The sequence below is a fragment of the Hemitrygon akajei genome, chromosome 7 (genome assembly GCF_048418815.1).
Source record: "Hemitrygon akajei chromosome 7, sHemAka1.3, whole genome shotgun sequence".
Taxonomy (NCBI): domain Eukaryota; kingdom Metazoa; phylum Chordata; class Chondrichthyes; order Myliobatiformes; family Dasyatidae; genus Hemitrygon; species Hemitrygon akajei.
In genome coordinates this window covers 122477750-122503862 of record NC_133130.1, presented here as the reverse complement: position 1 = coordinate 122503862, position 26113 = coordinate 122477750, and the positions used below count along the sequence as shown (strand labels likewise).

The 26113-nt window shown below is 52.6% G+C and overlaps 1 protein-coding gene across 1 annotated transcript in view; it reads left to right on the top strand.

Annotated features, from left to right (window-relative positions):
- The window catches only part of LOC140730882 (tricarboxylate transport protein B, mitochondrial), a 195840-nt gene extending 170639 nt beyond the window's left edge, over window positions 1-25201 (top strand). The window contains exons 6-9 of the mRNA XM_073051870.1: window positions 472-576; window positions 9445-9560; window positions 16418-16491; window positions 17602-25201. Of these exons, the coding sequence (XP_072907971.1) occupies window positions 472-576; window positions 9445-9560; window positions 16418-16491; window positions 17602-17716 (410 nt within the window). The 3' untranslated portion in view covers window positions 17717-25201. The remainder of the gene's footprint in view (window positions 1-471; window positions 577-9444; window positions 9561-16417; window positions 16492-17601) is intronic.
- Window positions 25202-26113: the final 912 nt, after the last annotated feature.

Below are 26113 nucleotides of genomic sequence, written 5' to 3'. Positions count from 1 at the left end.
CCGATCCCTTTAGCCACAAGGGCCATATCTAACTCATGTTTGCTTGTGTAACGATGTGTGTTTTTTCTCTCACTATTTTGAATGTATGTTATGCTCCTGGGCCCCAGAGGCACACTGTTTCATTCGACTGTATCCATGTATGGTCAGAATGATAATTAAACTTTGTTGATTTGATTTTTGCTCAAGACGTGCAGCGTCTGCCAAATCCCTAGTCTCCACCATCCCCATCTGATCTCCTCCCTCAGTCTCTGCATCGAGCAGCTACTCATCCTGGTAACCACATCCCTCCCAACTCCCTGTGCTGTGAGTCAGCAGTCCTTTCAGTGAATATGCCCAGGAATTCCAACTGGGAGTTTCTGCCGTGGGCTGGCTGGGAGGGGAATGCTGTTAAGTCATCCGTGTGTGTATGAAGGGGAGCGATACCTGGGCCTAGTGATGTGTGGACTGAAGCTTTTGTCTCCCTCTGCCCAGGACTGAAAGGGACATATCAGGGGCTAACAGCGACGGTTCTGAAGCAGGGTTCCAATCAGGCCATCCGTTTCTTTGTCATGACTTCCCTGAAGAACTGGTACAAAGGTAATGTTCGTATAACGGTAAGGTATAGGAGCAGAATTAGGCCATTCAGCCCATCGAGTCTGCTTCACTACTGCATTATGGCTGATTGTCTTTTTTCTTACAACCCCATGTTCTAGCCCTTAACCTTCTGACTAAACAACAACTTGTTTCTCTCTGCCTTAATATACCCAAAGACTTGGCCTCCATAGTGTCTATGCAAACAAATTGCACAGAGTCACCACCCTGTGGCTGAAGAAATTCCTCCTCACCTCTATTCTAAAGGGACATCCCTCCATTCTGAGGCTGTGCTCTTGGGGTAGAGACTGTCCTATAAATGGAAAAGTCCATTTATCCACTCTACACAGGCCCTTTATTGCCCGGTATATTTCCCCTCGGCAATCTTCCTGTACTCCAGTGAGTGCAGGCCCAGTGGATCCAACACTCCTCAGACAGTACTTGGAAGTAACATGGTCACGGGGAAAAGGTGCAGACACCCTGTCAGACAGTCCCGACACGGTCACGGGGGGAAGGTGCAGACACCCCGTCAGACAGTCCTGACACGGTCACGGAGGGAAGGTGCAGACACCCCGTCAGACAGTCCCGACACGGTCACGGGGGGAAGGTGCAGACACCCCGTCAGACAGTCCCGACACGGTCACGGAGGGAAGGTGCAGACACCCCGTCAGACAGTCCCGACACGGTCACGGAGGGAAGGTGCAGACACCCCGTCAGACAGTCCCGACACGGTCACGGGGAGAATGTGCAGACACCCCGTCAGACAGTCCCGACACGGTCACGGGGAGAATGTGCAGACACCCCGTCAGACAGTCCCGACACGGTCACGGGGAGAATGTGCAGACACCCTGTCAGACAGTCCCGACACGGTCACGGGGGGAAGGTGCAGACACCCCGTCAGACAGTCCCGACACGGTCACGGGGGGAAGGTGCAGACACCCCGTCAGACAGTCCCGACACGGTCACCGGGGGAAGGTGCAGACACCCCGTCAGACAGTCCCGACTCTTTCACAGGGAGAAGGTGCAGACACCCCGTCAGACAGTCCCGACACGGTCACAGGGGGAAGGTGCAGACACCCCGTCAGACAGTCCTGACACGGTCACGGGGGGGAGGTGCAGACACCCCGTCAGACAGTCCCGACACGGTCACGGGGAGACAGTCCCGACACGGTCACAGGGGGAAGGTGCAGACACCCCGTCAGACAGTCCCGACACGGTCACGGGGAGACAGTCCCGACACGGTCACGGGGGGAAGGTGCAGAAACCCCGTCAGACAGTCCCAACACGGTCACAGGGAGAAGGTGCAGACACCCCGTCAGACAGTCCCGACACGGTCACGGGGAGACAGTCCCGACACGGTCACAGGGGGAAGGTGCAGACACCCCGTCAGACAGTCCCGACACGGTCACGGGGAGACAGTCCCGACACGGTCACAGGGGGAAGGTGCAGACACCCCGTCAGACAGTCCCGACACGGTCACGGGGGGAAGGTGCAGACACCCCGTCAGACAGTCCCGACACGGTCACGGGGAGACAGTCCCGACACGGTCACAGGGGGAAGGTGCAGACACCCCGTCAGACAGTCCCGACACGGTCACGGGGAGGAGGTGCAGACACCTCGTCAGACAGTCCCGACACGGTCACGGGGAGGAGGTGCAGACACCCCGTCAGACAGTCCCGACAAGGTCACGGGGGGGAGGTGCAGACACCCCGTCAGACAGTCCCGACACGGTCACGGGGGGAGGTGCAGACACCCCGTCAGACAGTCCCGACACGGTCACGGGGGGAGGTGCAGACACCCCATCAGACAGTCCCGACACGGTCACGGGGAGACAGTCCCGACACGGTCACGGGGAGACAGTCCCGACACGGTCACGGGGGGAAGGTGCAGACACCCCGTCAGACAGTCCCAACACGGTCACGGGGAGACAGTCCCGACACGGTCACGGGGGGAAGGTGCAGACACCCCGTCAGACAGTCCCGACACGGTCACAGGGAGAAGGTGCAGACACCCCGTCAGACAGTCCCGACTCTGCCACAGGGAGAAGGTGCAGTCACCCCGTCAGACAGTCCCGACACGGTCACGGGGAGGAGGTGCAGACACCCCGTCAGACAGTCCCGACACGGTCACGGGGGGAAGGTGCAGACACCCCGTCAGACAGTCCCGACAAGGTCACGGGGGGAAGGTGCAGACAACCCGTCAGACAGTCCCGACAAGGTCACGGGGAGGAGGTGCAGACACCTCGTCAGACAGTCCCGACACGGTCACGGGGAGGAGGTGCAGACACCTCGTCAGACAGTCCCGACACGGTCACGGGGAGGAGGTGCAGACACCCTGTCAGACAGTCCCGACAAGGTCACGGGGGGGAGGTGCAGACACCCCGTCAGACAGTCCCGACACGGTCACGGGGGGAGGTGCAGACACCCCGTCAGACAGTCCCAACACGGTCACGGGGAGACAGTCCCGACACGGTCACGGGGGGGAGGTGCAGACACCCCGTCAGACAGTCCCGACACGGTCACGGGGAGACAGTCCCGACACGGTCACGGGGAGGAGGTGCAGACACCCTGTCAGACAGTCCCGACAAGGTCACGGGGGGGAGGTGCAGACACCTCGTCAGACAGTCCCGACACGGTCACGGGGAGGAGGTGCAGACACCCTGTCAGACAGTCCCGACAAGGTCACGGGGGGGAGGTGCAGACACCCCGTCAGACAGTCCCGACACGGTCACGGGGGGAAGGTGCAGACACCCCGTCAGACAGTCCCGACAAGGTCACGGGGGGAAGGTGCAGACAACCCGTCAGACAGTCCCGACAAGGTCACGGGGAGGAGGTGCAGACACCTCGTCAGACAGTCCCGACACGGTCACGGGGAGGAGGTGCAGACACCTCGTCAGACAGTCCCGACACGGTCACGGGGAGGAGGTGCAGACACCCTGTCAGACAGTCCCGACAAGGTCACGGGGGGGAGGTGCAGACACCTCGTCAGACAGTCCCGACACGGTCACGGGGAGGAGGTGCAGACACCCTGTCAGACAGTCCCGACAAGGTCACGGGGAGGAGGTGCAGACACCCCGTCAGACAGTCCCGACACGGTCACGGGGGGAAGGTGCAGACACCCCGTCAGACAGTCCCGACAAGGTCACGGGGGGAAGGTGCAGACAACCCGTCAGACAGTCCCGACAAGGTCACGGGGAGGAGGTGCAGACACCTCGTCAGACAGTCCCGACACGGTCACGGGGAGGAGGTGCAGACACCTCGTCAGACAGTCCCGACAAGGTCACGGGGGGGGAGGTGCAGACACCCCGTCAGACAGTCCCGACACGGTCACGGGGGGAGGTGCAGACACCCCGTCAGACAGTCCCAACACGGTCACGGGGAGAAAGTCCCAACACGGTCACGGGGAGACAGTCCCGACACGGTCACGGGGGGAAGGTGCAGACACCCCGTCAGACAGTCCCGACACGGTCACAGGGAGAAGGTGCAGACACCCCGTCAGACAGTCCCGACTCTGCCACAGGGAGAAGGTGCAGTCACCCAGTCAGACAGTCCCGACACGGTCACGGGGAGGAGGTGCAGACACCCCGTCAGACAGTCCCGACACGGTCACGGGGGGAAGGTGCAGACACCCCGTCAGACAGTCCCGACAAGGTCACGGGGGGAAGGTGCAGACAACCCGTCAGACAGTCCCGACAAGGTCACGGGGAGGAGGTGCAGACACCTAGTCAGACAGTCCCGACACGGTCACGGGGAGGAGGTGCAGACACCTCGTCAGACAGTCCCGACACGGTCACGGGGAGGAGGTGCAGACACCCTGTCAGACAGTCCCGACAAGGTCACGGGGGGGAGGAGCAGACACCCCGTCAGACAGTCCCGACACGGTCACGGGGGGAGGTGCAGACACCCCGTCAGACAGTCCCAACACAGTCACGGGGAGACAGTCCCGACACGGTCACGGGGGGAAGGTGCAGACACCCCGTCAGACAGTCCCAACACGGTCACGGGGAGACAGTCCCGACACGGTCACGGGGAGGAGGTGCAGACACCCTGTCAGACAGTCCCGACAAGGTCACGGGGGGGAGGTGCAGACACCTCGTCAGACAGTCCCGACACGGTCACGGGGAGGAGGTGCAGACACCCTGTCAGACAGTCCCGACAAGGTCACGGGGGGGAGGTGCAGACACCCCGTCAGACAGTCCCGACACGGTCACGGGGGGAAGGTGCAGACACCCCGTCAGACAGTCCCAACACGGTCACGGGGAGACAGTCCCGACACGGTCACGGGGGGAAGGTGCAGACACCCCGTCAGACAGTCCCGACACGGTCACGGGGAGACAGTCCCGACACGGTCACAGGGAGAAGGTGCAGACACCCCGTCAGACAGTCCCGACACGGTCACGGGGAGGAGGTGCAGACACCCTGTCAGACAGTCCCGACAAGGTCACGGGGGGGAGGTGCAGACACCCCGTCAGACAGTCCCGACACGGTCACGGGGGGAGGTGCAGACACCCCGTCAGACAGTCCCAACACGGTCACGGGGGGAGGTGCAGACACCCCATCAGACAGTCCCGATACGGTCACGGGGAGACAGTCCCGACACGGTCACGGGGGGAAGGTGCAGACACCCCGTCAGACAGTCCCAACACGGTCACGGGGAGACAGTCCCGACACGGTCACGGGGGGAAGGTGCAGACACCCCGTCAGACAGTCCCGACACGGTCACGGGGAGACAGTCCCGACACGGTCACAGGGAGAAGGTGCAGACACCCCGTCAGACAGTCCCGACACGGTCACAGGGGGAAGGTGCAGACACCCTGTCAGACAGTCCCGACACGGTCACAGGGAGAAGGTGCAGACACCCCGTCAGACAGTCCCGACTCTGCCACAGGGAGAAGGTGCAGACACCTCGACAGACAGTCCCGACACGGTCACGGGGGGAAGGTGCAGACACCCCGTCAGACAGTCCCGACACGGTCACGGGGAGAAGGTGCTGACACCCCGTCAGACAGTCCCGACAAGGTCACGGGGGGAAGGTGCAGACACCCCGTCAGACAGTCCCGACACGGTCACGGGGAGACAGTCCCGACACGGTCACAGGGGGAAGGTGCAGACACCCCGTCAGACAGTCCCGACACGGTCACGGGGAGGAGGTGCAGTCACCCCGTCAGACAGTCCCGACACGGTCACGGGGGGAAGGTGCAGACACCCCGTCAGACAGTCCCGACACGGTCACGGGGGGAAGGTGCAGACACCCCGTCAGACACTCCCGACACGGTCACAGGGGGAAGGTGCAGACACCCCGTCAGACAGTCCCGACACGGTCACGGGGGGAAGGTGCAGACACCCCGTCAGACAGTCCCAACACGGTCACGGGGGGAAGGTGCAGACACCCCGTCAGACAGTCCCGACACGGTCACGGGGAGACAGTCCCGTCACGGTCACGGGGGGAAGGTGCAGACACCCTGTCAGACAGTCCCGACACGGTCACGGGGAGACAGTCCCGTCACGGTCACGGGGGGAAGGTGCAGACACCCTGTCAGACAGTCCCGACACGGTCACAGGGGGAAGGTGCAGACACCCTGTCAGACAGTCCCGACACGGTCACGGGGGGAAGGTGCAGACACCCCGTCAGACAGTCCTGACACGGTCACGGAGGGAAGGTGCAGACACCCCACCAAACAGTCCCGACACGGTCACGGGGAGACAGTCCCGACACGGTCACGGGGGGAAGGTGCAGACACCCCGTCAGACAGTCCCGACACGGTCACGGGGGGAAGGTGCAGACACCCCGTCAGACAGTCCCAACACGGTCACGGGGGGAAGGTGCAGACACCCCGTCAGACAGTCCCGACACGGTCACGGGGGGAAGGTGCAGACACCCCGTCAGACAGTCCCGACACGGTCACGGGGAGACAGTCCCGACATGGTCACGGGGAGACAGTCCCGACATGGTCACGGGGGGAAGGTGCAGACACCCCGTCAGACAGTCCCGACACGGTCACGGGGGGAAGGTGCAGACACCCCGTCAGACAGTCCCGACACGGTCACGGGGGGAGGTGCAGACACCCCATCAGACAGTCCCGACACGGTCACGGGGGAGACAGTCCCGACACGGTCACGGGGGGGAGGGTGCAGACACCCTGTCAGACAGTCCCGACACGGTCACGGGGGGAAGGTGCAGACACCCCGTCAGACAGTCCCGACACGGTCACAGGGAGAAGGTGCAGACACCCCGTCAGACAGTCCCGACACGGTCACGGGGGGAAGGTGCAGACACCCCGTCAGACAGTCCCGACACGGTCACAGGGAGAAGGTGCAGACACCCCGTCAGACAGTCCCGACACGGTCACAGGGGGAAGGTGCAGACACCCCGTCAGACAGTCCCGACACGGTCACGGGGAGACAGTCCCGACACGGTCACGGGGGGAAGGTGCAGACACCCTGTCAGACAGTCCCAACACGGTCACGGGGGGAAGGTGCAGACACCCCGTCAGACAGTCCCAACACGGTCACGGGGGGAAGGTGCAGACACCCTGTCAGACAGTCCCAACACGGTCACGGGGGGAAGGTGCAGACACCCCGTCAGACAGTCCCGACACGGTCACAGGGGGAAGGTGCAGACACCCCGTCAGACAGTCCCAACACGGTCACGGGGAGACAGTCCCGACAAGGTCACGGGGAAGGTGCAGACACCCCGTCAGACAGTCCCGACACGGTCACGGGGGGAAGGTGCAGGCACCCCGTCAGACAGTCCCAACACGGTCACAGGGAGAAGGTGCAGACACCCCGTCAGACAGTCCTGACACGGTCACGGGGAGACAGTCCCGACATGGTCACGGGGGGAAGGTGCAGACACCCCGTCAGACAGTCCCGACACGGTCACAGGGGGAAGGTGCAGACACCCCGTCAGACAGTCCCAACACGGTCACGGGGAGACAGTCCCGACACGGTCACAGGGGGAAGGTGCAGACACCCCGTCAGACAGTCCCGACACGGTCACGGGGAGACAGTCCCGACAAGGTCACGGGGAAGGTGCAGACACCCCACCAAACAGTCCCGACATGGTCACGGGGGGAAGGTGCAGACACCCCGTCAGACAGTCCCGACACGGTCACGGGGAGACAGTCCCGACACGGTCACGGGGAAGGTGCAGACACCCCACCAAACAGTCCCGACACGGTCACGGGGGGAAGGTGCAGACACCCCGTCAGACAGTCCCAACACGGTCACGGGGGGAAGGTGCAGACACCCTGTCAGACAGTCCCAACACGGTCACGGGGGGAAGGTGCAGACACCCCGTCAGACAGTCCCAACACGGTCACAGGGGGAAGGTGCAGACACCCCGTCAGACAGTCCCAACACGGTCACGGGGAGACAGTCCCGACAAGGTCACGGGGAAGGTGCAGACACCCCGTCAGACAGTCCCGACACGGTCACGGGGGGAAGGTGCAGACACCCCGTCAGACAGTCCCAACACGGTCACAGGGAGAAGGTGCAGACACCCCGTCAGACAGTCCTGACACGGTCACGGGGAGACAGTCCCGACATGGTCACGGGGGGAAGGTGCAGACACCCCGTCAGACAGTCCCGACACGGTCACAGGGGGAAGGTGCAGACACCCCGTCAGACAGTCCCAACACGGTCACGGGGAGACAGTCCCGACACGGTCACAGGGGGAAGGTGCAGACACCCCGTCAGACAGTCCCGACACGGTCACGGGGAGACAGTCCCGACAAGGTCACGGGGAAGGTGCAGACACCCCACCAAACAGTCCCGACATGGTCACGGGGGGAAGGTGCAGACACCCCGTCAGACAGTCCCGACACGGTCACGGGGAGACAGTCCCGACACGGTCACGGGGAAGGTGCAGACACCCCACCAAACAGTCCCGACACGGTCACGGGGGGAAGGTGCAGACACCCTGTCAGACATCTCTGGAAGTCGTGAGTAAACCTGGGTCTCCATGCTGCAGAGAGGCAACAGCTCGACCACTGGGCAGAGACCGTGAGATGGCCTGTCCCGTGGGTGAGGTCCGCTCTGTGTTGAAATATCTGACTGATACAGAGCAGAGCAGGAGAAATTACACAGCCGGCTTTACAAATAAATATGTATGTGTGTGCATGCATGTGTATATACGTATATAATATGTATGTATACAGTACTGTATTTGCCTGTGTGTATGTACATGTATTTGTGTATATATAATAGGTATGTACACAATACTGTAGCTGTCAGTGAGGAGCGGAGAGAGCGAATCTGGCGGATGTTGGGTGGAGTCCCACGGGAGGGGTGTGGGAGACGCGGCAGAGGTGGGGATGGTGGTGCGGATGCAGACATTGATGTTGAGTGTGGATGTGAAAGGCCTGGAAAGGCCATGGAGAAGATCTCTTGAAAGAAAGTATGCTTCTTGGAAAAAAGAATTTAAAAGTGTTCAAACTCCTCCAGAGTTGTGGATTAAGATGGACAGCTGTAAACGTCTGAGGCTTGTTGATAATTCAGGCAGCAATGCAGGGTGTTGTTCTCAAAAACAGGAGAAAGTCTGCAGATGCTGGAAATCTGAGCAACACACACAAAACGCTGGAGGAACTCAAGAGGCCAGGCAGCATCTATGGAGATGAATGAACAGTGCTCGCTCGTTACCACAGATCCTGCCTGGCCTGCTGAGGCCCCCCAGCATCTTGTGTGTGTCACTTGTTTCTTGTAGGCCTGGGTTTATATTTCTGGGACACACAGCTCGCTGGGTGGAGGGAGAAGGTGGTGTGGAAGAGAAGCAATCATTGGGATTGCGGGTTCCCTGAGCCAACACGAACAAGGTGGGTCGACGTGCGTCTGACCAACTGACTGCAGTAACTCTCCCTTTTGCTTCCTCCCTCAGGGGACAACCCGGCCAAAGAGTTAAACCCTCTCATCACAGGCCTGTTCGGAGCTACAGCTGGGGCTGCCAGTGTCTTTGGTAACACACCCCTCGATGTGATAAAGACCAGGATGCAGGTATGGGAATAATGCTTCCGCCAAGGACCAATGAACTTCACAAGAGATAACTGAGATGAGAGGGGTGAGGCAGGTGTGCTTTAGACAAAGTAAGGGGTCATTTAGTGACCTAATAAGTGACAGGAGAGAGAGGAATCTGGACTTCCTTGTCATCATCATCTTCATCATGTGCTATGTTGTATGATGGAGGCAATAATGGTCTTCAAAGTCTTTAATCAGTTGTCTTTTCTCTAACCATGACCAGGATTGTTCTTGGCAAGTTTTTCTACAGAAGTGGTTTGTCATTGCTGCCTTCTTCTCTGCAGATGGGTGGTCCCAGTCATCATTCATACTCTTCAGAGATTGTCTCCCTGGTGTCAATGGTCACATAACCAGGTCTTGTGATATACACCACCTGCTTCCATGGCTTTGTGTGGCTCTGATCGAGGGCTAAGCAGGTGCTACACCTTGCCCAAGGGTGACCCGCAAGATAGCGGAAGGAAGGAGCACCTTACACCTCCTTTGGTAGAGACGCATCTCCACCACACCACCCACCTACCGCTCTGTATAAAAAGCCTACCTCTGACGTGCCTCTTGTACTTTCCTTCAATCACTTTAGAACTATGTCCCATCATTTCTACCCTGGGAAAAAGTCTCTGGCTATCCAGTATATCTATGCCTCTTATCATCGTGTACACCTCTATCAAGTCACCTCTCATCCTCTTTGTTATGAAGAGAAAGTCCTAGCCCATTTCTGTGCTTCTCTCCCTCTGTCCTAGTGCCTGTCTGATTGCCTCATTAATGTAGTGACTGTATCTGATCCGAGCACCCCCCTTGGCTGCAGGCTACAGATACATTCATTGTGAGAGCCCTCCAGTCATGGCCTATCCCTCTGCATACAGTACTGTGCAAAAGTCTTAGCACATTTATGTAGCAAGGGTGCACAGTACAGTATTCGTCAATGTGGAGGTATGTCTTAGTGTTGAGATTAACTGGTCATTGTAAGTTGTCCTCTGATCAGGTTAGTGTTAAATCAGCCTGCTGTGGCTCATTGGGCTGGATTGGCCTGTTCTATCTGTAAATAAACAAACAGAGGTTGTGTCCTACATTGCTCATTGTGTATTCAGGACTGCTCTAACTCCATCTGAAAGTTTTTTATTTATTTTTATTTTAATGGAGAGATACAGCGTGTAACAGGCCCTCTGGCCCTTCGAGCCACGCCACCCAGCAAAGCCCCCCATTCAACCCCAGCCTAATCACAGAGCAATTTGCAATAATCAATTAACCTACCAACTGTACATCTTGGGCCTATGGGAGGAAACCAGAGCACCTGGAGGAAACCCACATGGTTACGGGGAGAAAGTACAAACTCCTTACAGGCAACGGTGGGAATTGAATGTGGGACACTGGTACTGTAAAGCGTTGTGCTAACCACTACACTACCGTGTGATGGGAATTGAACCCGGGTCACCGGTACTGTAAAGCGTTGTGCTAACCACTACACTACCGTGTGATGGGAATCGAACCCGGGTCACTGGTACTGTAAAGCGTTGTGCTAACCACTACACTACCGTGTGATGGGAATTGAACCCGGGTCACCTGTACTGTAAAGCATTTGGCTAACCACTACACTACCGTGTGATGGGAATTGAACCCGGGTCACCGGTACTGTAAAGCGTTGTGCTAACCACTACACTACCGTGTGATGGGAATCGAACCCGGGTCACTGGTACTGTAAAGCGTTGTGCTAACCACTACACTATCATGCGATGGGAATCGAACCCGGGTCACTGGTACTGTAAAGTGTTGTGCTAACCACTACACTACCGTGTGATGGGAATTGAACCCGGGTCACTGGTACTGTAAAGCGTTGTGCTAACCACTACACTACCGTGTGATGGGAATTGAACCCGGGTCACCGGTACTGTAAAGCGTTGTGCTAACCACTACACTACCGTGTGATGGGAATCGAACCCGGGTCACTGGTACTGTAAAGCGTTGTGCTAACCACTACACTACCGTGTGATGGGAATTGAACCCAGGTCACCGGTACTGTAAAGCGTTGTGCTAACCACTACACTACCGTGTGATGGGAATTGAACCCGGGTCACCGGTACTGTAAAGCGTTGTGCTAACCACTACACTACCGTGTGATGGGAATTGAACCCGGGTCACTGGTACTGTAAAGTGTTGTGCTAACCACTACACTACCGTGCGATGGGAACTGAACCTGTACTGTAAAGCGTTATGCTAACCACTACACTGGTAACTACCACTGGTAACCACTACCGGGTCACTGGTACTATAAAGCATTGTGCATGTGCAGCTGGTTACATCAGTGGTGTTGAGGTTAAGAGCTTCAGGTTTCTCGGAGTGAACATCAGCAGTAGACTGTCCTGGTCCAACCGTGTAAACACCATGACCAATACCTCTACCTCCTCAGGAATCCAAAGAAATGTGGCATCTCCCGTTTAACCTTCCCAGAATTGCAATTAATGCACCATTGAAAGAATCTTATTCAGATGCACCCATGGTTTGGAATGGCAACTACTCTGCCTCTGACCACCAGAAACTGCAGAGAGTTGTGGACACAGCTCAGCACATCACAGAAACCAGCCTCCTCTCTATGGACTCTGTCCACATTTCTTCTTGCCATAGAACATTACAGCACAGAAACAGGCCTTTTGGCCCTTGGCTGTGCTGAACCATTTTTCTGCCTAGTCCCACTGACCTACACCTGGACCGTATCCCTCCATACACCTCTCATCCATGTACCTGTCCAAGTTTTTCTTAAATGTTAAAAGTGAGCCCACATTTACCACTTCATCTGGCAGCTCATTCCACACTCCCACCACTCTCTGTGTGAAGAAGCCCCCCCCAATGTTCCCTTTAAACTTTTCCCCCTTCACCCTTAACCCATGTCCTCTGGTTGTTTTCTCCCCCTAGCCTCAGTGGAAAAGGCCTGCTTGCATTCACTCTATCTATACCCATCATAATTTTATATACCTCTATCAAATCTCCCCTCATTGTTCTAACTCAGTTTCTCAAGTCCCGGCAACGTCCTTGTAAATCTCTGCACTCTTTCAACCTTATTAATATCCTTCCTGTAATTCGGTGACCAAAACTGCACACAATACTCCAAATTTGGCCTCACCAATGCCTTATACAACCTCACCATAACATTCCAACTCTTATACTCAATACTCTTGACTTATAAAGGCCAATGTACCAAAAGCTCTCTTTACTACCCTATCTACCTGTGACACCACTTTTAGGGAATTTTGTATCCGTATTCCCAGATCCCTCTATTCTACTGCACTCCTCAGTGCCTGACCATTTACCTTGTATGTTCTACCTTGGTTTTTCCTTCCAAAGTGCAATATCTCACACTTGTCTGTATTAAACTCCATCTGCCATTTTTCAGCCCATTTTTCCAGCTGGTCCAAATCCCTCTGCAAGCTTTGAAAACCTTCCTCACTGTCCACTACACTTCCAATCTTTGTATCTCAGCAAATTTGCTGATCCAATTTGCCACATTATCATCCAGATCATTGATATAGATGACAAATAACAATGGACCCAGCACTGATCCCTGTGGCACACCATTAGTCACAGGCCTCCACTCAGAGAAGCAATCCTCCACTACCACTCTCTGGCTTCTCCCATTGAGCCAATGTCTAATCTATACCTCACCATGTATACCTAGCGACTGAATCTTCCTAACTAACCTCCCATGCGGGACCTTGTCAAAGGCCTTACTGAAGTCCATGTAGACAACATCCACTGCCTTACCTTCATCCACTTTCCTGGTAACCTCCTTGAAAAACTCTAATAGATTTGTTAAACATGACCTACCAAGCACAAAGCTGTGTTGACTCTCCCTAATAAGTTCCTGTCTATCTAAATACTTGTAGATCCTATCTCAGTACTCCTTCCAGTAATTTACTTACTACTGACATCAAACTTATTGGCCTATAATTTCCTGGATTACCTTGAGAGCCATTTTCAAACAACAGAACAACATGAGCTATCCTCCAATCCTCTGGCACTTCACCCGTAGATACCTACGTTTTAAATATATCTGCCAGGGCCCCTGCAATTTCAACACTAGTCTCCTTCAGGGTCCGAGGGAATACCCTGTCAGGTTCTGGGGATTTATCTACTCTGATTTGCCTCAAGATAGCAAGCACCTCCTCCTCTTTAATCTGTATAGGTTCCATGACCTCACTACTTGTTTGCCTTATTTCCATTGACTCCATGCCAGTTTCCTTAGTAAATATAGAGGCAAAAACCTTGGTAAAATAGGCAGCATAATCAAAAGTAAAATACCCTTCCTACCCTGAATATGCTCTTCTCCCCCTTCAGGCAGGGGATACAAAAGCCTGAAAGCACGTACCAGCAGGCTCAAGGAGAGCTTCTATCTCATTCTTATCAGGCTATTGAACGGTTCACTCGTAGTGTCTCCTGGTCTCACAAGCTTTTGCTTTGTTTTCTGCCCACACTTTCTCTGTAACTGTGACACTTTATTGTGCATTAACCTTGTGCTACCTCTATGCACTATTGGCAGGAGCAATACTGATGCACTGCCCATGTCAGTATTGCGATGTTGATGCTAGTGTGTGGAATGCACTACCGGGGTGTTGGTAGAGGCAGGTACTTTAGGGACATTTATGAGACTCTTAGATGGGCATGTGGATGAAAGTAAACTGGAGGCTTTGTGAGAGGGAGGCGTTAACTGGATCTTAGAACAAGCACAAAGTGCTGGAGGAGCTCAGCAATTAAGTAGTGTCGATGGAGAGGAGTAAACAGTCAGTGATTTGGAGCCGAGAGTCTTCATTGATTGATCTTGAAGTATGGGGATAAACTTTCCATAGGGGAAGAGGCCTTTCATTAGCACAACATTGTGGGCTGAATGGCCTGTACTGTTCTGCAGTCCTAATGCCAGCAAATGGGGTTAGTGGAGATGGGAAAAGTGCTCTGTTACAGACATGGGGGCCAAAGTGGTTGTTTCTCTGATGGGACAGCACAGGGACATTGAGTGGAATGGCCTGCATATTGCCAGATTGAAGGTGCCACTGTGGTTGAGAAGGGCACAGATTCATTCCCTGGCATCAGGTGTCTCTCAAGCCCCTGGGAATGGGGAACTGAGGCAGCTTCCTTCCTGCTGACCCGGAGACGTGGGGAATGAGACTCGATGAGCTCTGAGGAGCTGGCTTTTGGCTGGATGCTGGGTCAGACAGAGAAAAGCAGGGCTGTAGAACATAGAAGAGTTTCTTAGGGGAAGAGGCCTTCCAGTCCACAATGTTGTGCTGAACCAGCTAATAAACCAAATCAAGAATATCCAAACACTAAACCTCCAACCTGCACAATGTCCATATCCCTCCATCTTCCTCTCATCCATGTGCCTATCTAAATGTCTCTTAAAAACCTCCAATGTATTTTCCTCTACCACCATACCAGGCAGCACATCCAAACATCCATCACTCTGAGTAAAAAAACTTGCCTCTCACACCCCCCGACCTATCCCCTTTCACATTCAATGCATGTCCTCTGGTATTAGACATTTTTATCCTAGGAAATAGATATTTTCTGTCCACTCATAATCTTGTAATCCTCTCTCAGATCTCCCCTCAGCCTCCGCCGCTCCAGAGAAAACAACCCAAGTTTGTCCAGCCTCTCCTGATAGTACATACCCTCTGAACCAGGCAGCATCCTGGTAAACCTCCTGCTCCCTCTCCAAAGCCTCAACATCCTTCCTATAATGGGGTGACCAGAACTGTAAGCAATACCCCAGATGTGGCCTAACCAGAGTTTTATAAATTCGCAACATAACCTCTTGACTTTTAAGCTCAATGTCTTGACCAATAAGCTGCCTTAACAGCTTTATCAACCTGTAGCCACTTTCAAAGAGCTATGATCTCGGATCCCAAGATTTCTCTGTACTCAGCAACATTGTTAAGGGTCTTGCCCTTCATATTGTACTGTCTCCTTGTATTTGCTGTACTGAGGTGCAAAACCTCATTTATCTGGGTTAAACTCCATCCGTCATTTCTCAGCCCATATCTGCAACGGATCTATATCGTGTTATGTTCTTTGTTAGTCTTATACTCTATCCACAACTGCACAAATTTTGGTATCATCTGCAAACTTACTAACCCACCTAATGTAGGATGGAATTGTTAGATTGATCGTAGAGTAGTTTAAAGGGTTGCTTAACATCATGGGCTGAAGGGCCTGTAATGTTCTATAATGCGGGGTGGAGATACATCTCTACCAAAGGAGGTGTAAGGCGATTCTCCCCTCTGTTGTCCTGCAGGTCACCCTTGGGGCAAGGTGTCACACCTGCTTAGCCCCCTTCCACCCCAATCAGGGTCACGTGAAGCCATGGGAGCAGGTGGTGGATGATCGTATGAGCAGCTGGTGTTTATCACAAGTCCTGGTTATGTGATCACTGATGGCAGGCAGGCAAACTCTGAAGAGTATTGATAATGGCTGGAGTCACCCGTCTTGTAAAGACACTGCCCAGAAGAAGGCAATGGCAAACCACTTCTGTAGAAAAAATTGTCAAGAACAATCATGGTCATTGAGACCACAATCAACCACGTCATATAGCATGGTACATGATGATGATGTCATGCAACATGACACATGACGATGATGCCACACGACACGGCACGTAACGATGATGCAGTCCTGCTGTGGGCAAATGGGGTTAGTGTAGATTGTAATAGCTCAGTGTGCTTCAAGGGGTCAAGTGTTCGACGAGGGGCAGTTGGGTGTGTCCAGTCCCCGAGTTCTGATGGTCATGTCCCAGCCCCCGAGGGAGCAGGAGGCTGGCTATCCTCTCTGTGGTCTTACACCTTGTCTCATCTCCTCAGGGATTGGAGTCACATAAATACAAGAGTACCTGGGACTGCGCCTTCAAGATAATGAAACACGAAGGTCTCCTGGCGTGAGTGAAATGATTTAAATTCTTAAGCAGCAAAGTGCCGCGGTGTTTAGTGGTGGCTGGGTAGATTCGACACATGAATCTCAGACAGGAGGTTGTAGCTACACACCCAGCAGGTTCTGAACCCTAGTTATAGGAGACTGTACAGTTCAGTGCAAATTTAATTGTCATTCTGCATACATGAACACAGCCAAAGGAGACAGGGTTACTCCAGGGCCAAGGTAAAAAGCACAGAGCCGACATTCACTCACAGCGCAACGTTGACATAGCACATATAGTACAAGATATCAGTGAAATGCAGTCACATGAAAAAATCGAACAAGTCCCTGAGTCCACGAATGGTGCAGCAGTCTTCTGCTGAAAGCAGACACCAGGGGGCAGCACTGGCTCCACATCACCTCCGGTGGAGCGCACCGACCCCTGCCGGCTGTAAACAGGCAACAACGGGCCTTGAAGCCACACGACTCCCCCACCATCAGCCAATAAATGAGTGAATGGGACTTGCGGCATTCCACATTAACAGTGTCCGACATGCCTTACAATCAGACAATCACTCACTGTTAGACTGCACACTGCCATCATGCGCCAACTCCCCTGACGCAGGCAATATCACGGCCCACACCAAGTCCAACACCTTCAGTTTCTCTGCACCGAGCAACTCGCTGATGGGGTAGACCTGCAGTACTTTAAGTTCTTCATCTCCAGAAGGACTGTGGCACTGTGAAACATGTCTGACGGTTGGTCTAGGCAGTGGACCAATAGACCTGTTCCTTGATGGTGGGCTGACAGGCCTGTTCCATGACAGTTAGTCTAGACGGTGGGCTGAGAGGGATGTTCGGTGCTGCCTTCTCTAAGATGGGTCCCTGCACATGCAGTTCAATAACACAGCCACCATGCAACCTTACCACAGGCTCTCCTGGGCAACCTGGTGACCTTCATTAAACTCATCTTCCTCTCTGTATCTCCCTGCTCCCTCTGCCTCCTCGCTGCTTCCCACCTCTGCCTCTGTCTATCCCCATTCTCCACCCCCTCCCTTCCCTCCCCCCCTCTCCACCCCCTCCTCTCCCCTCCTCCTCGCCCCACCTCTACACCCCCCTCTTCCCATCACCCAAGGTTTTACAAAGGAACAGTCCCACGCCTGGGTCGAGTCTGTTTGGATGTTGCCATCGTTTTTATCATCTATGAGGAGGTGGTGAAGGTACTGAACAAGATATGGAAGACGGACTGAGCCTGCTGGAGAGGAGAGGTCCTGCCGCCATGGCTACCGGACGTGTGGGGGGGGGGGGGGGTGGGAAGGGACAAGTCCCACTAACCCGTGGAACTGCGTAAGACAGAAATAGCCAATGAAGTCTATATATTCCCTTAGTGTTGTCCAGTGATAAAATACTTAGTCTGAGGAAGTCATGTTCAGTGATTGAGAAAGTTAATTTATTAATATCATTGGGTGTCCATGGACTGGGTGAAGCATTCCATATCAATAGATGGTACACCCTTTTTAACGTACTGTATGTGTGCCAAAGTGACTACACTTCCTAATGTTCTGTATATTTTTTGAGGCGTGGGACACGGAGAGGTCACATCTTATTACTTCCCATGTCACCACTAGTGCCTAGAGATCGGGGTAAAGGAATGAACTCTCTGGGGTTACATGAAGGGTGGGGTTTCAGGGAAATGGATGATGGGACTGAATGCTGCAGGGAAATGTTTCTCTGGAGGGGTTGGCAGCCTTCTTGACCCCTTGTGGCCCTGATCCAGGAACGTGGCTCGCTCCCTGCCTTTGAATGAACAGCCACTGCCTCATGAATCTCCTCTACTGGGCTGGGATCCCAGCTGGTTTGAGCTTTCCCATCGATCCCAGGAGGTGCTTGAGAAGACCAGAAAATATGCAAGCTGAAAAGGGATTTTTAGCTGGAATCTGTAGAGAGGGAGACTTTCAACGTCACCTTCTCATCCAGGCCAGGAACAGTTGGTCAAAAGAGATTCTCCAAATGCTGGAAATCTTCAACAACATGCACAAAATGATGGAGGAACTCGGCATCTATGGAGGGGAAGAAATAGTCAATGTTTAGGGCTGAGACCAGGACTGTAAAAGAAGGGCTTCTTTCTGATATTCTGGCATCTTCCCTTCCTCTCTAGTCCTGGCCTCAGCCTGAAGCATTGACTGTTTATCCCCCTCCATCGATGCTGCCTGACTTGTTGAGTTCCTCCTGCATTCTGTGCGTGTTACTCATGAGGAGTTAGTGTGCCCGTAACCTGGTGCAAAGGAAAGGCCTCCTTGGTGAATCTAAATTTACCTTTCCAGTTCAAGGTGACTGAGGAAGGGGTTGGCTCGTTGTAACTTCGCTGGAGATCATTCTCCTTCATAGTCTGTGAACGCAGAAGAAAGGGAAATATTCCAAATCGCTGTGTTAGAATCGCTGGGCAGAAGAATCGCCATTCTGTAGGGGTGAATTTGCACATTTAGAGGGTGCCTGTTATCTTCTGGCGGGCTGAAGCATGGCTGTGTTCCGTCGTGTAGTTATATTGATCTGCCAAGGAACTGTGTCCAGGCATACAGCCTAGCTGGGAGCCGGGAGCAAAGTGCTGGAGGAACTCAGAGGGCCAGGCAGCATCTAGGAGGGAAAGGGACCGCTGACAGTTCAGTTTCTCGACTGAAACATCAACTGTCCATTCCCCCTCCCCTGCCAACAGTTGGTGCGTGGCCCCCTGAATTCCTCCAGCATTTGGATTTGGCTCCAGATGTCAGGATCTGCAGCCTCTGTTATTGCCAGGGTGACTGCATCCAGCCTGCTTTCAGAGGTGCCTGGGAGAGAGAATGGTCCCAGAACACTTTTGTCATCGTGCAGCAGAAAGAACACACCAAAAGCTTTTTTCTTTAAATACCTATTTATATTTACCAAAATGTTTGTGTGTGTGCGCGCGTATGTGGTCAACGTTCCTTTAAAACTGTGAACACGGGTTGAAAGCTGCCTTGAAAGACCCCCTGTCCCCCCCTCCCCTGCCAATATCATGTAAACTGTTCAAGCCATCTTCTTTCATTCCTGTGCGACCTCTCTTACTGTGGCCAATGTTTACAACATGATATATTAATAAATCAACTAATATGCTTCAAAATGGTGCAATTTTGTTATTTTACAGTTTCTTTCACTGATTATAATTTTAGGATTTGGCTGATCTCTAACGCTGTGTTTTTGTGTAGGTTGTGTTTGGAAGGATAATTGGTAACATGAGAAAATGTGCAGATGCTGGGAGTCAGAGCAGTTCACCCAAAGTGCCGGAGGAACTTGGCAGGTCAGGCAGCATCTATCCAAGTCGCTCGATGGACAGCCAACCCTTCAACTAATCTTGATGCTACCTAACCTGCTGAGTTCCTCCAACATTATATTAGAAAAACAGCCAGGCAGGGTAGTCAGGAGCACCTATGGAAACGAATGGAGCCTATGGGACCCTCAGTCAATGAAGACCCTTCAGGGCTGAGAAGGAAGGGGGAAAGTTCTGGAACTAAAAGGTGGGGGGAGGGGAAGGAGGATGGCTGGAAGGTGATGGCTGAAGCCAGGTGGGTGGGAAAGGTCAAGGGCTGGAGAAGAAGGAATCTGATAGGAGAGGAGAGTGGACCATAGGAGAAAGGGAAAGAGGAGGGGATCCAGGGAGCGGTGACAGGCAGGTGAGAAGTAAAAGTTCAGACTGGGGAATAGAAGAAGGGAGGACGGGGGGAGGGGGAATTTTGTTCACCGGAAGGAGAAATCGATATTGATGCCATCAGGTTGAAGGCTACCCAGACAGAATATAAGGTGTTGCTCCTCCACCCTGTGAGGGTGGCCTCATCCTGGAACATAGTTCCTAGTTCAATCTGTGAGGCCTCCATTGGTCAAGGTTGATATGCAAAGCCAGGGGAGTACGTACGATATGGAGAGCAAGCTGTTGCCCATGTAGCAGACCTCCCCGCTCCATGCCTGTGATGATCTCAAAGCAACGACAGAGACTGATACAGTTTGGTATCAGCAGTGTTGCAGAATTGCCTGTTGGTGTTGAACTCAACATAGGAATGCCTCAGGGATCCATCTTCGGTTTTAATTCTGAAGCTTTTCCCAGGACTGGGTCTAGCTACAAGGCAGCGAAGGTTTGGGATCAGAGTTCTCCTTGTTCTAGATGAGCTTCCAACCATGGCTAATGAGCCCCGAGCAACTGGTATTAAGATGCTAGTAACCCACCTTTGCCCCTTCCGTCAGTAGAAACGGCTTCACCGGGCTTAGTAGCTGAGCCAGACGAGAAGGCTAGGAGCTGAACTTGGTTGTCAGAGGATATTTGAGGTACACGCCATTGGGAGCATTTAATAGGTAGTGGGAGCTTGTCCCCATTACCATCCCTGGCTACGACAACCTTAAGGAACTATGAATTCAATAGTTCAAGGTTAATTATCATTCCACCACACATGAATACCCATGAATACAGCCAAACAAAACAGCATCCCTCTGCAAAACACAGTACCAACAGTCACACACAGCACAAGGCACATATGAGACTGCAGTAAAATAGTCACACATGAAAAGTCCAAGTCCCCAAGTCCATGAATGTTGCAGCAGTCTGCAGTCGAACACAATACGGCTTGTCTTCTGCTGAGCCAACACTGGGGGGCAGCACTGACTCTAGCATGGACACTGCACCACACTGCCTCCGCCATAAACAGGCAATACCACGGCTTCAGGCCTAATCCTCACTAAGAGCGAAGCAACGCAGCTTTCCCACCATCCACCAATAAACCAGTGAATCGGACATGTAGCATTCCACATTAACAGTGTTCAACAGGGTCCTGTGATCACAAGAAAAGCGATTGAGGTGATCACTCGCTGGTAGACTGCGCACCGATCCCTCCGATGCCTCTCTGACTCCTCAGCAGCATGATCCACACCAAGCCCAGCTCCCACTCGCTCATGGGTAGACCTGCAGTACTTTCAGCTCTTAATGTCCAGCAGGGTCTTGTGATCATAAAGTGTATGTTTAAAAAAGACAAAAGCACCTTTGGTTGACCCCGTGTCCAAGTGTGCCACCATCTTACCTGAGGTACAGTGGAAGAATAGGACATGAATCATTTAATCACATCAGTGCGCTGATGTAGTGCAAGGGGAAAACAATACCAGAGTGCAGAATAAAGTGTTACAGCTACAGAGAAAGTGCAGTTCAGGCTGATAATAACGTGCAAGGCCACTGTTCCCTCTAAGCTGCTCGGATGCGAGGCCGCACAGTGACTGAAATGCTCCCGTGCACACGGCCTTTGTTGCTGCGCAGCTGGAATTTTAAATGTGGGCACTTTTCAGACCATGTACAAATATCCTGCCCAGAGCAATGGCTGGTCCATGCAGCTGTACAATAAATAAATTAGAGGGAACAAAGCCATAATGAGGTAGATTGGGAGGTCAAGATTCTATCTAAAAGATCTATTTAGAATAAACTCTTTTCAGGCTTCCAGCTGGGTACGTGTATCAATTACAAATGACATTTCAGTGACAAACTCTGCCGTCTTCATCAGGGATTATGTCTGGGCATGTGTAGTCCGGTGGTATTTATTCCCCCATTGTCCATCCCTCCTGATTGGTTAGTCCTCATCCAATCAGGTTTCTGCTTTTCCTCCCTCGTTTACAATTGAATTCTAGCTCTTACTTAGAGTGAGACCGTCGACTTTGTTAAAAATTTTTCCTTTCGTTTTATTTCAATGGCTTCCTTCAGCAGTTAACTCTATTTGTCACATGCACATCAAAGTATCGTCAACAACATGAAATGCATAACTTTGCATCAATACAGTCCGAGGATTAAAGCCCGCAGGTGTGGCCGTGCTTCCAGTGCCTGTAGAGCATTGTACAAGAGGTCCGTTCGAGCATCAGCGGGAATAGAAGCTGTCCTTCAGCCTGGTGGTGTGTGCTTTCAGGTTTTTCTTTCTTCTGCCTGATGGATGTCTGGGGAGGGTGAAGCTTTGATTATGCCAGCTGCTTTATCAAGACAACAGGAAGTGTAAGCAGAGTCCATGAAGGGGAGACTGAGCTGTGTCCACAACTCTCTGCAGTTCCTTGCGGTCTTGGGCGGAGGCGTTGCCTTACCAAGCCATGGTGCATTCAGATAGGATGCTTTCTATGATGCATCAATAGAAGTGTGAAGGTCAGTGAGGACATGGGAAATTCCAGGTGAGCCCTGTTCAATCCCGTCCTCCGGTGCTGTTCATGTGGAGTTTGCACCCTCCACCTCTGGCCATGTGGGTTTATCCTGGATGCTCCTGTTACTCTCCCACTTTCCAAACCCATGATATGGGTTTGTTGTCCCTTTATTCGATGAGTGCTTGAAGAAGTCTAAAGGAAGTTGATGGAAGTGGAGAATAAATTGTTTGGTGACGATGGGAGAATGGGATCATGGAATTGCACCACAGGCACCAGTATAGGTCACGGTCGATTGGTTGTCTGACATGGTGAGAGAGTTGGCATTTGATAAAGTGGTCTCTTCTACACTCCGGTATCTATAGGCTGTTATGGTATATTCTGGAGTTTGGGTTTATAGCAAATATTAATTTCAACAGCAACTAGTCTTCAGATTTGAATGTGGTCTATAGATTGAATTTAAAATGCAGCTCAGAACAATTCAAGTTTTATTGTCAAAGTATGTATAAATTATACAACCTTGAGATTTGGCTGCTTATGGGCGGACACAAAGCAAGAAACTCAAAAGAACCCAATTTAAAATAAAGCCCAACACCTAATGTACAGAGAAAGAGGAAAAAAATAAATCAAAACAAATCATGCAAACGAACAATAAAGCAAGCAACAGCATTCAGCATGAAATCGAGTCCATAAACCCAGAGCAGCTGGAGTAGGCCCAGTCTGGAGCCTGAGTCTCAGTTCATCACACAGTGGGGCAAATCACTGGAGCAGTCACAGTGGACCCAGTGGTCTCCGTCTCTGTTCATCATAGTGGGGGAAATCACGGCGAAGCTCACAGACACTAGGCCTGGAGCAGTTAGAGTGGGCCCAGTCCGGAGCCTGAGTGTCTGTTCATCACAGCTGGGCAAATCACTGCAAAGCTCACAGACACTAGGCCTGGAGCAGTTAGAGTGGGCCCAGTCCGGAGCCTGAGTGTCTGTTCATCACAGCGGGGCAAATCACTGCAAAGCTCACAGACACTAGGCCTGGAGCAGTTAGAGTGGGCCCAGTCCGGAGCCTGAGTGTCTGTTCATCACAGCGGGGCAAATCACTGCAAAGCTCACAGACACTAGGCCTGGAGCAGTTAGAGTGGGCCCAGTCCGGAGCCTGAGTGTCTGTTCATCACAGCTGGGCAAATCACTGCAAAGCTCACAGACACTAGGCCTGGAGCAGTTAGAGTGGGCCCAGTCCGGAGCCTGAGTGTCTGTTCATCACAGCGGGGCAAATCACTGCAAAGCTCACAGACACTAGGCCTGGAGCAGTTAGAGTGGGCCCAGTCCGGAGCCTGAGTGTCTGTTCATCACAGCGGGGCAAATCACTGCAAAGCTCACAGACACTAGGCCTGGAGCAGTTAGAGTGGGCCCAGTCCGGAGCCTGAGTGTCTGTTCATCACAGCGGGGCAAATCACTGCAAAGCTCACAGACACTAGGCCTGGAGCAGTTAGAGTGGGCCCAGTCCAGAGCCTAAGTGTCTGTTCATCACAGCGGGGCAAATCACAGCAAAGCTCACAGACACTAGGCCTGGAGCAGTTAGAGTGGGCCCAGTCCGGAGCCTGAGTGTCTGTTCATCACAGCGGGGCAAATCACTGCAAAGCTCACAGACACTAGGCCTGGAGCAGTTAGAGTGGGCCCAGTCCGGAGCCTGAGTGTCTGTTCATCACAGCGGGGCAAATTACTGCAAAGCTCACAGACACTAGGCCAAGAGCAGCCAGAGCATGGTAAAGCCTCAGTCTCAGTAGAGTAAAATGTTGCAGAGCAGAACCAGCTCGTGTCTTACCTCTGGCCCAGCGTTTAGATGGACCAAGCACTTGGTCACCCCAGACTTGGGCCCAGGCCCCGCTGCACCAATATGTTCTGGGCTGCCTCCGGCCCACACTCAACCTTTCCAAATTGGCGCAGTGCTTAGATGGATCAAGCCTCGCATGCAGTTTAGGTGGACAGGCTCCGAAACGGCTCTACTGCAGCTTTTCTCCACTTGCTCCAACCATGTCTCCCATTCCAACTCCGACTCCACCTCCATTTTCTCCTGGAACACACCTTTACCTCAATCCGGCCCTGCTTCACACCCGCACGCCTTGATCCTGAGATTAGCATCGCCTCTTCATTGTGGTGATTGCTGACCATAATTTTCCAAATAAAATGTTATTTACAGAGTATTACATTGAATTCCTTTGAGAACTGCCAGTAGACAGTTGGCTACATTCAGTAGCGCCATCTTAAGCCAGCTGATTTACAATTGGACCTGAGATGTCTGCATATGCATGAATGCAACGAATGCAAGAGTCAGTGGGTATTAACACTCATTTTGGTTGGCTGGAGTGTGGGTGTGAAGGAGGAGATGTTTGAAAACTATCTGTAATTCAAAGGAAGCATTGTAGATGTATTGTAACTATTGAACTGTTCTGCCATTTCCTTTGAACTTTAGCATATAAAAAATATCATGTAATATTGGATCAGTCAAGCCTCTTTCTACAAGAGTGTCTCAGTATGATGCCCATTGCTTGTTGTTGCTGAATAAAACTCTTCTACATCCACTGTCTCTCTGGTGACTTTCTTCACAGTTACAACAGACAATCCCTGTGTTATAGGGTTGAGGGGTAGGGTTGTGTTTTCAAAGAAACCTTCTCACTCAGAGGGGGGTGATAGTGTGGAACGAGCTACTAGCACAAGTGGTGGATGGGGGTTTGATGGCAAAATTTGAGTTTTGGATAAGTACATGAATGGGAAGAGTATGGTCTGGGTGCAGGTGGATAGGACTAGGCAGATCAGGTTGGCAAGGACTAGATGGGCCAAAGGGCCTGTTTCTGCACTGTAGTGTTGTATGAAGATTCATCTGATGGGTGGAACCTGGGTTTAAAGCTCTGGAAGGGCAGGAGTTGGGGTGCAGCTACTGTATGTAATCCTGCGTATAAGACCACGGACCATCTCCTTCCCTGGTGATGATTGTCCACTGAACCTTGCAAACAGCTTCCTGAGCCATTGAGGCATGGAACCAGGAAACAATCCCTGTTATTCTGCACTGACCACCAACTGCCCATTTACATCCCAGTTTATGACAGAGTCACCGTTCTGCACGGGCGTGCGGCTGCACAGTAGCTGAAACGCTCCCTCGCACGTAGCCCTTGTTGCCTTGCAGCTGGAATTTTCTTTTATATGATGTTAATATAATTTTCAAACCATGTTAATAATTCAGAAATTATGTTAATATAATTGTGTAATTAATTATGTGTTAATGAATATAATCCATAAATTTTCTAAATAATAAACATACCACAACCTTTACTCTGAAACATTTCAGACCTTCAACATGTTTACGTTGTCAGTGTTTCAAGTTACAACACTGTTACAAATTGTAAAAATAAACACAGAATGGAAGTTAGTAGCTCATTGTTAATAAACCACCAGCCAGATAAATGCCATCCAACGTGAAAAAGTTCATGAAAA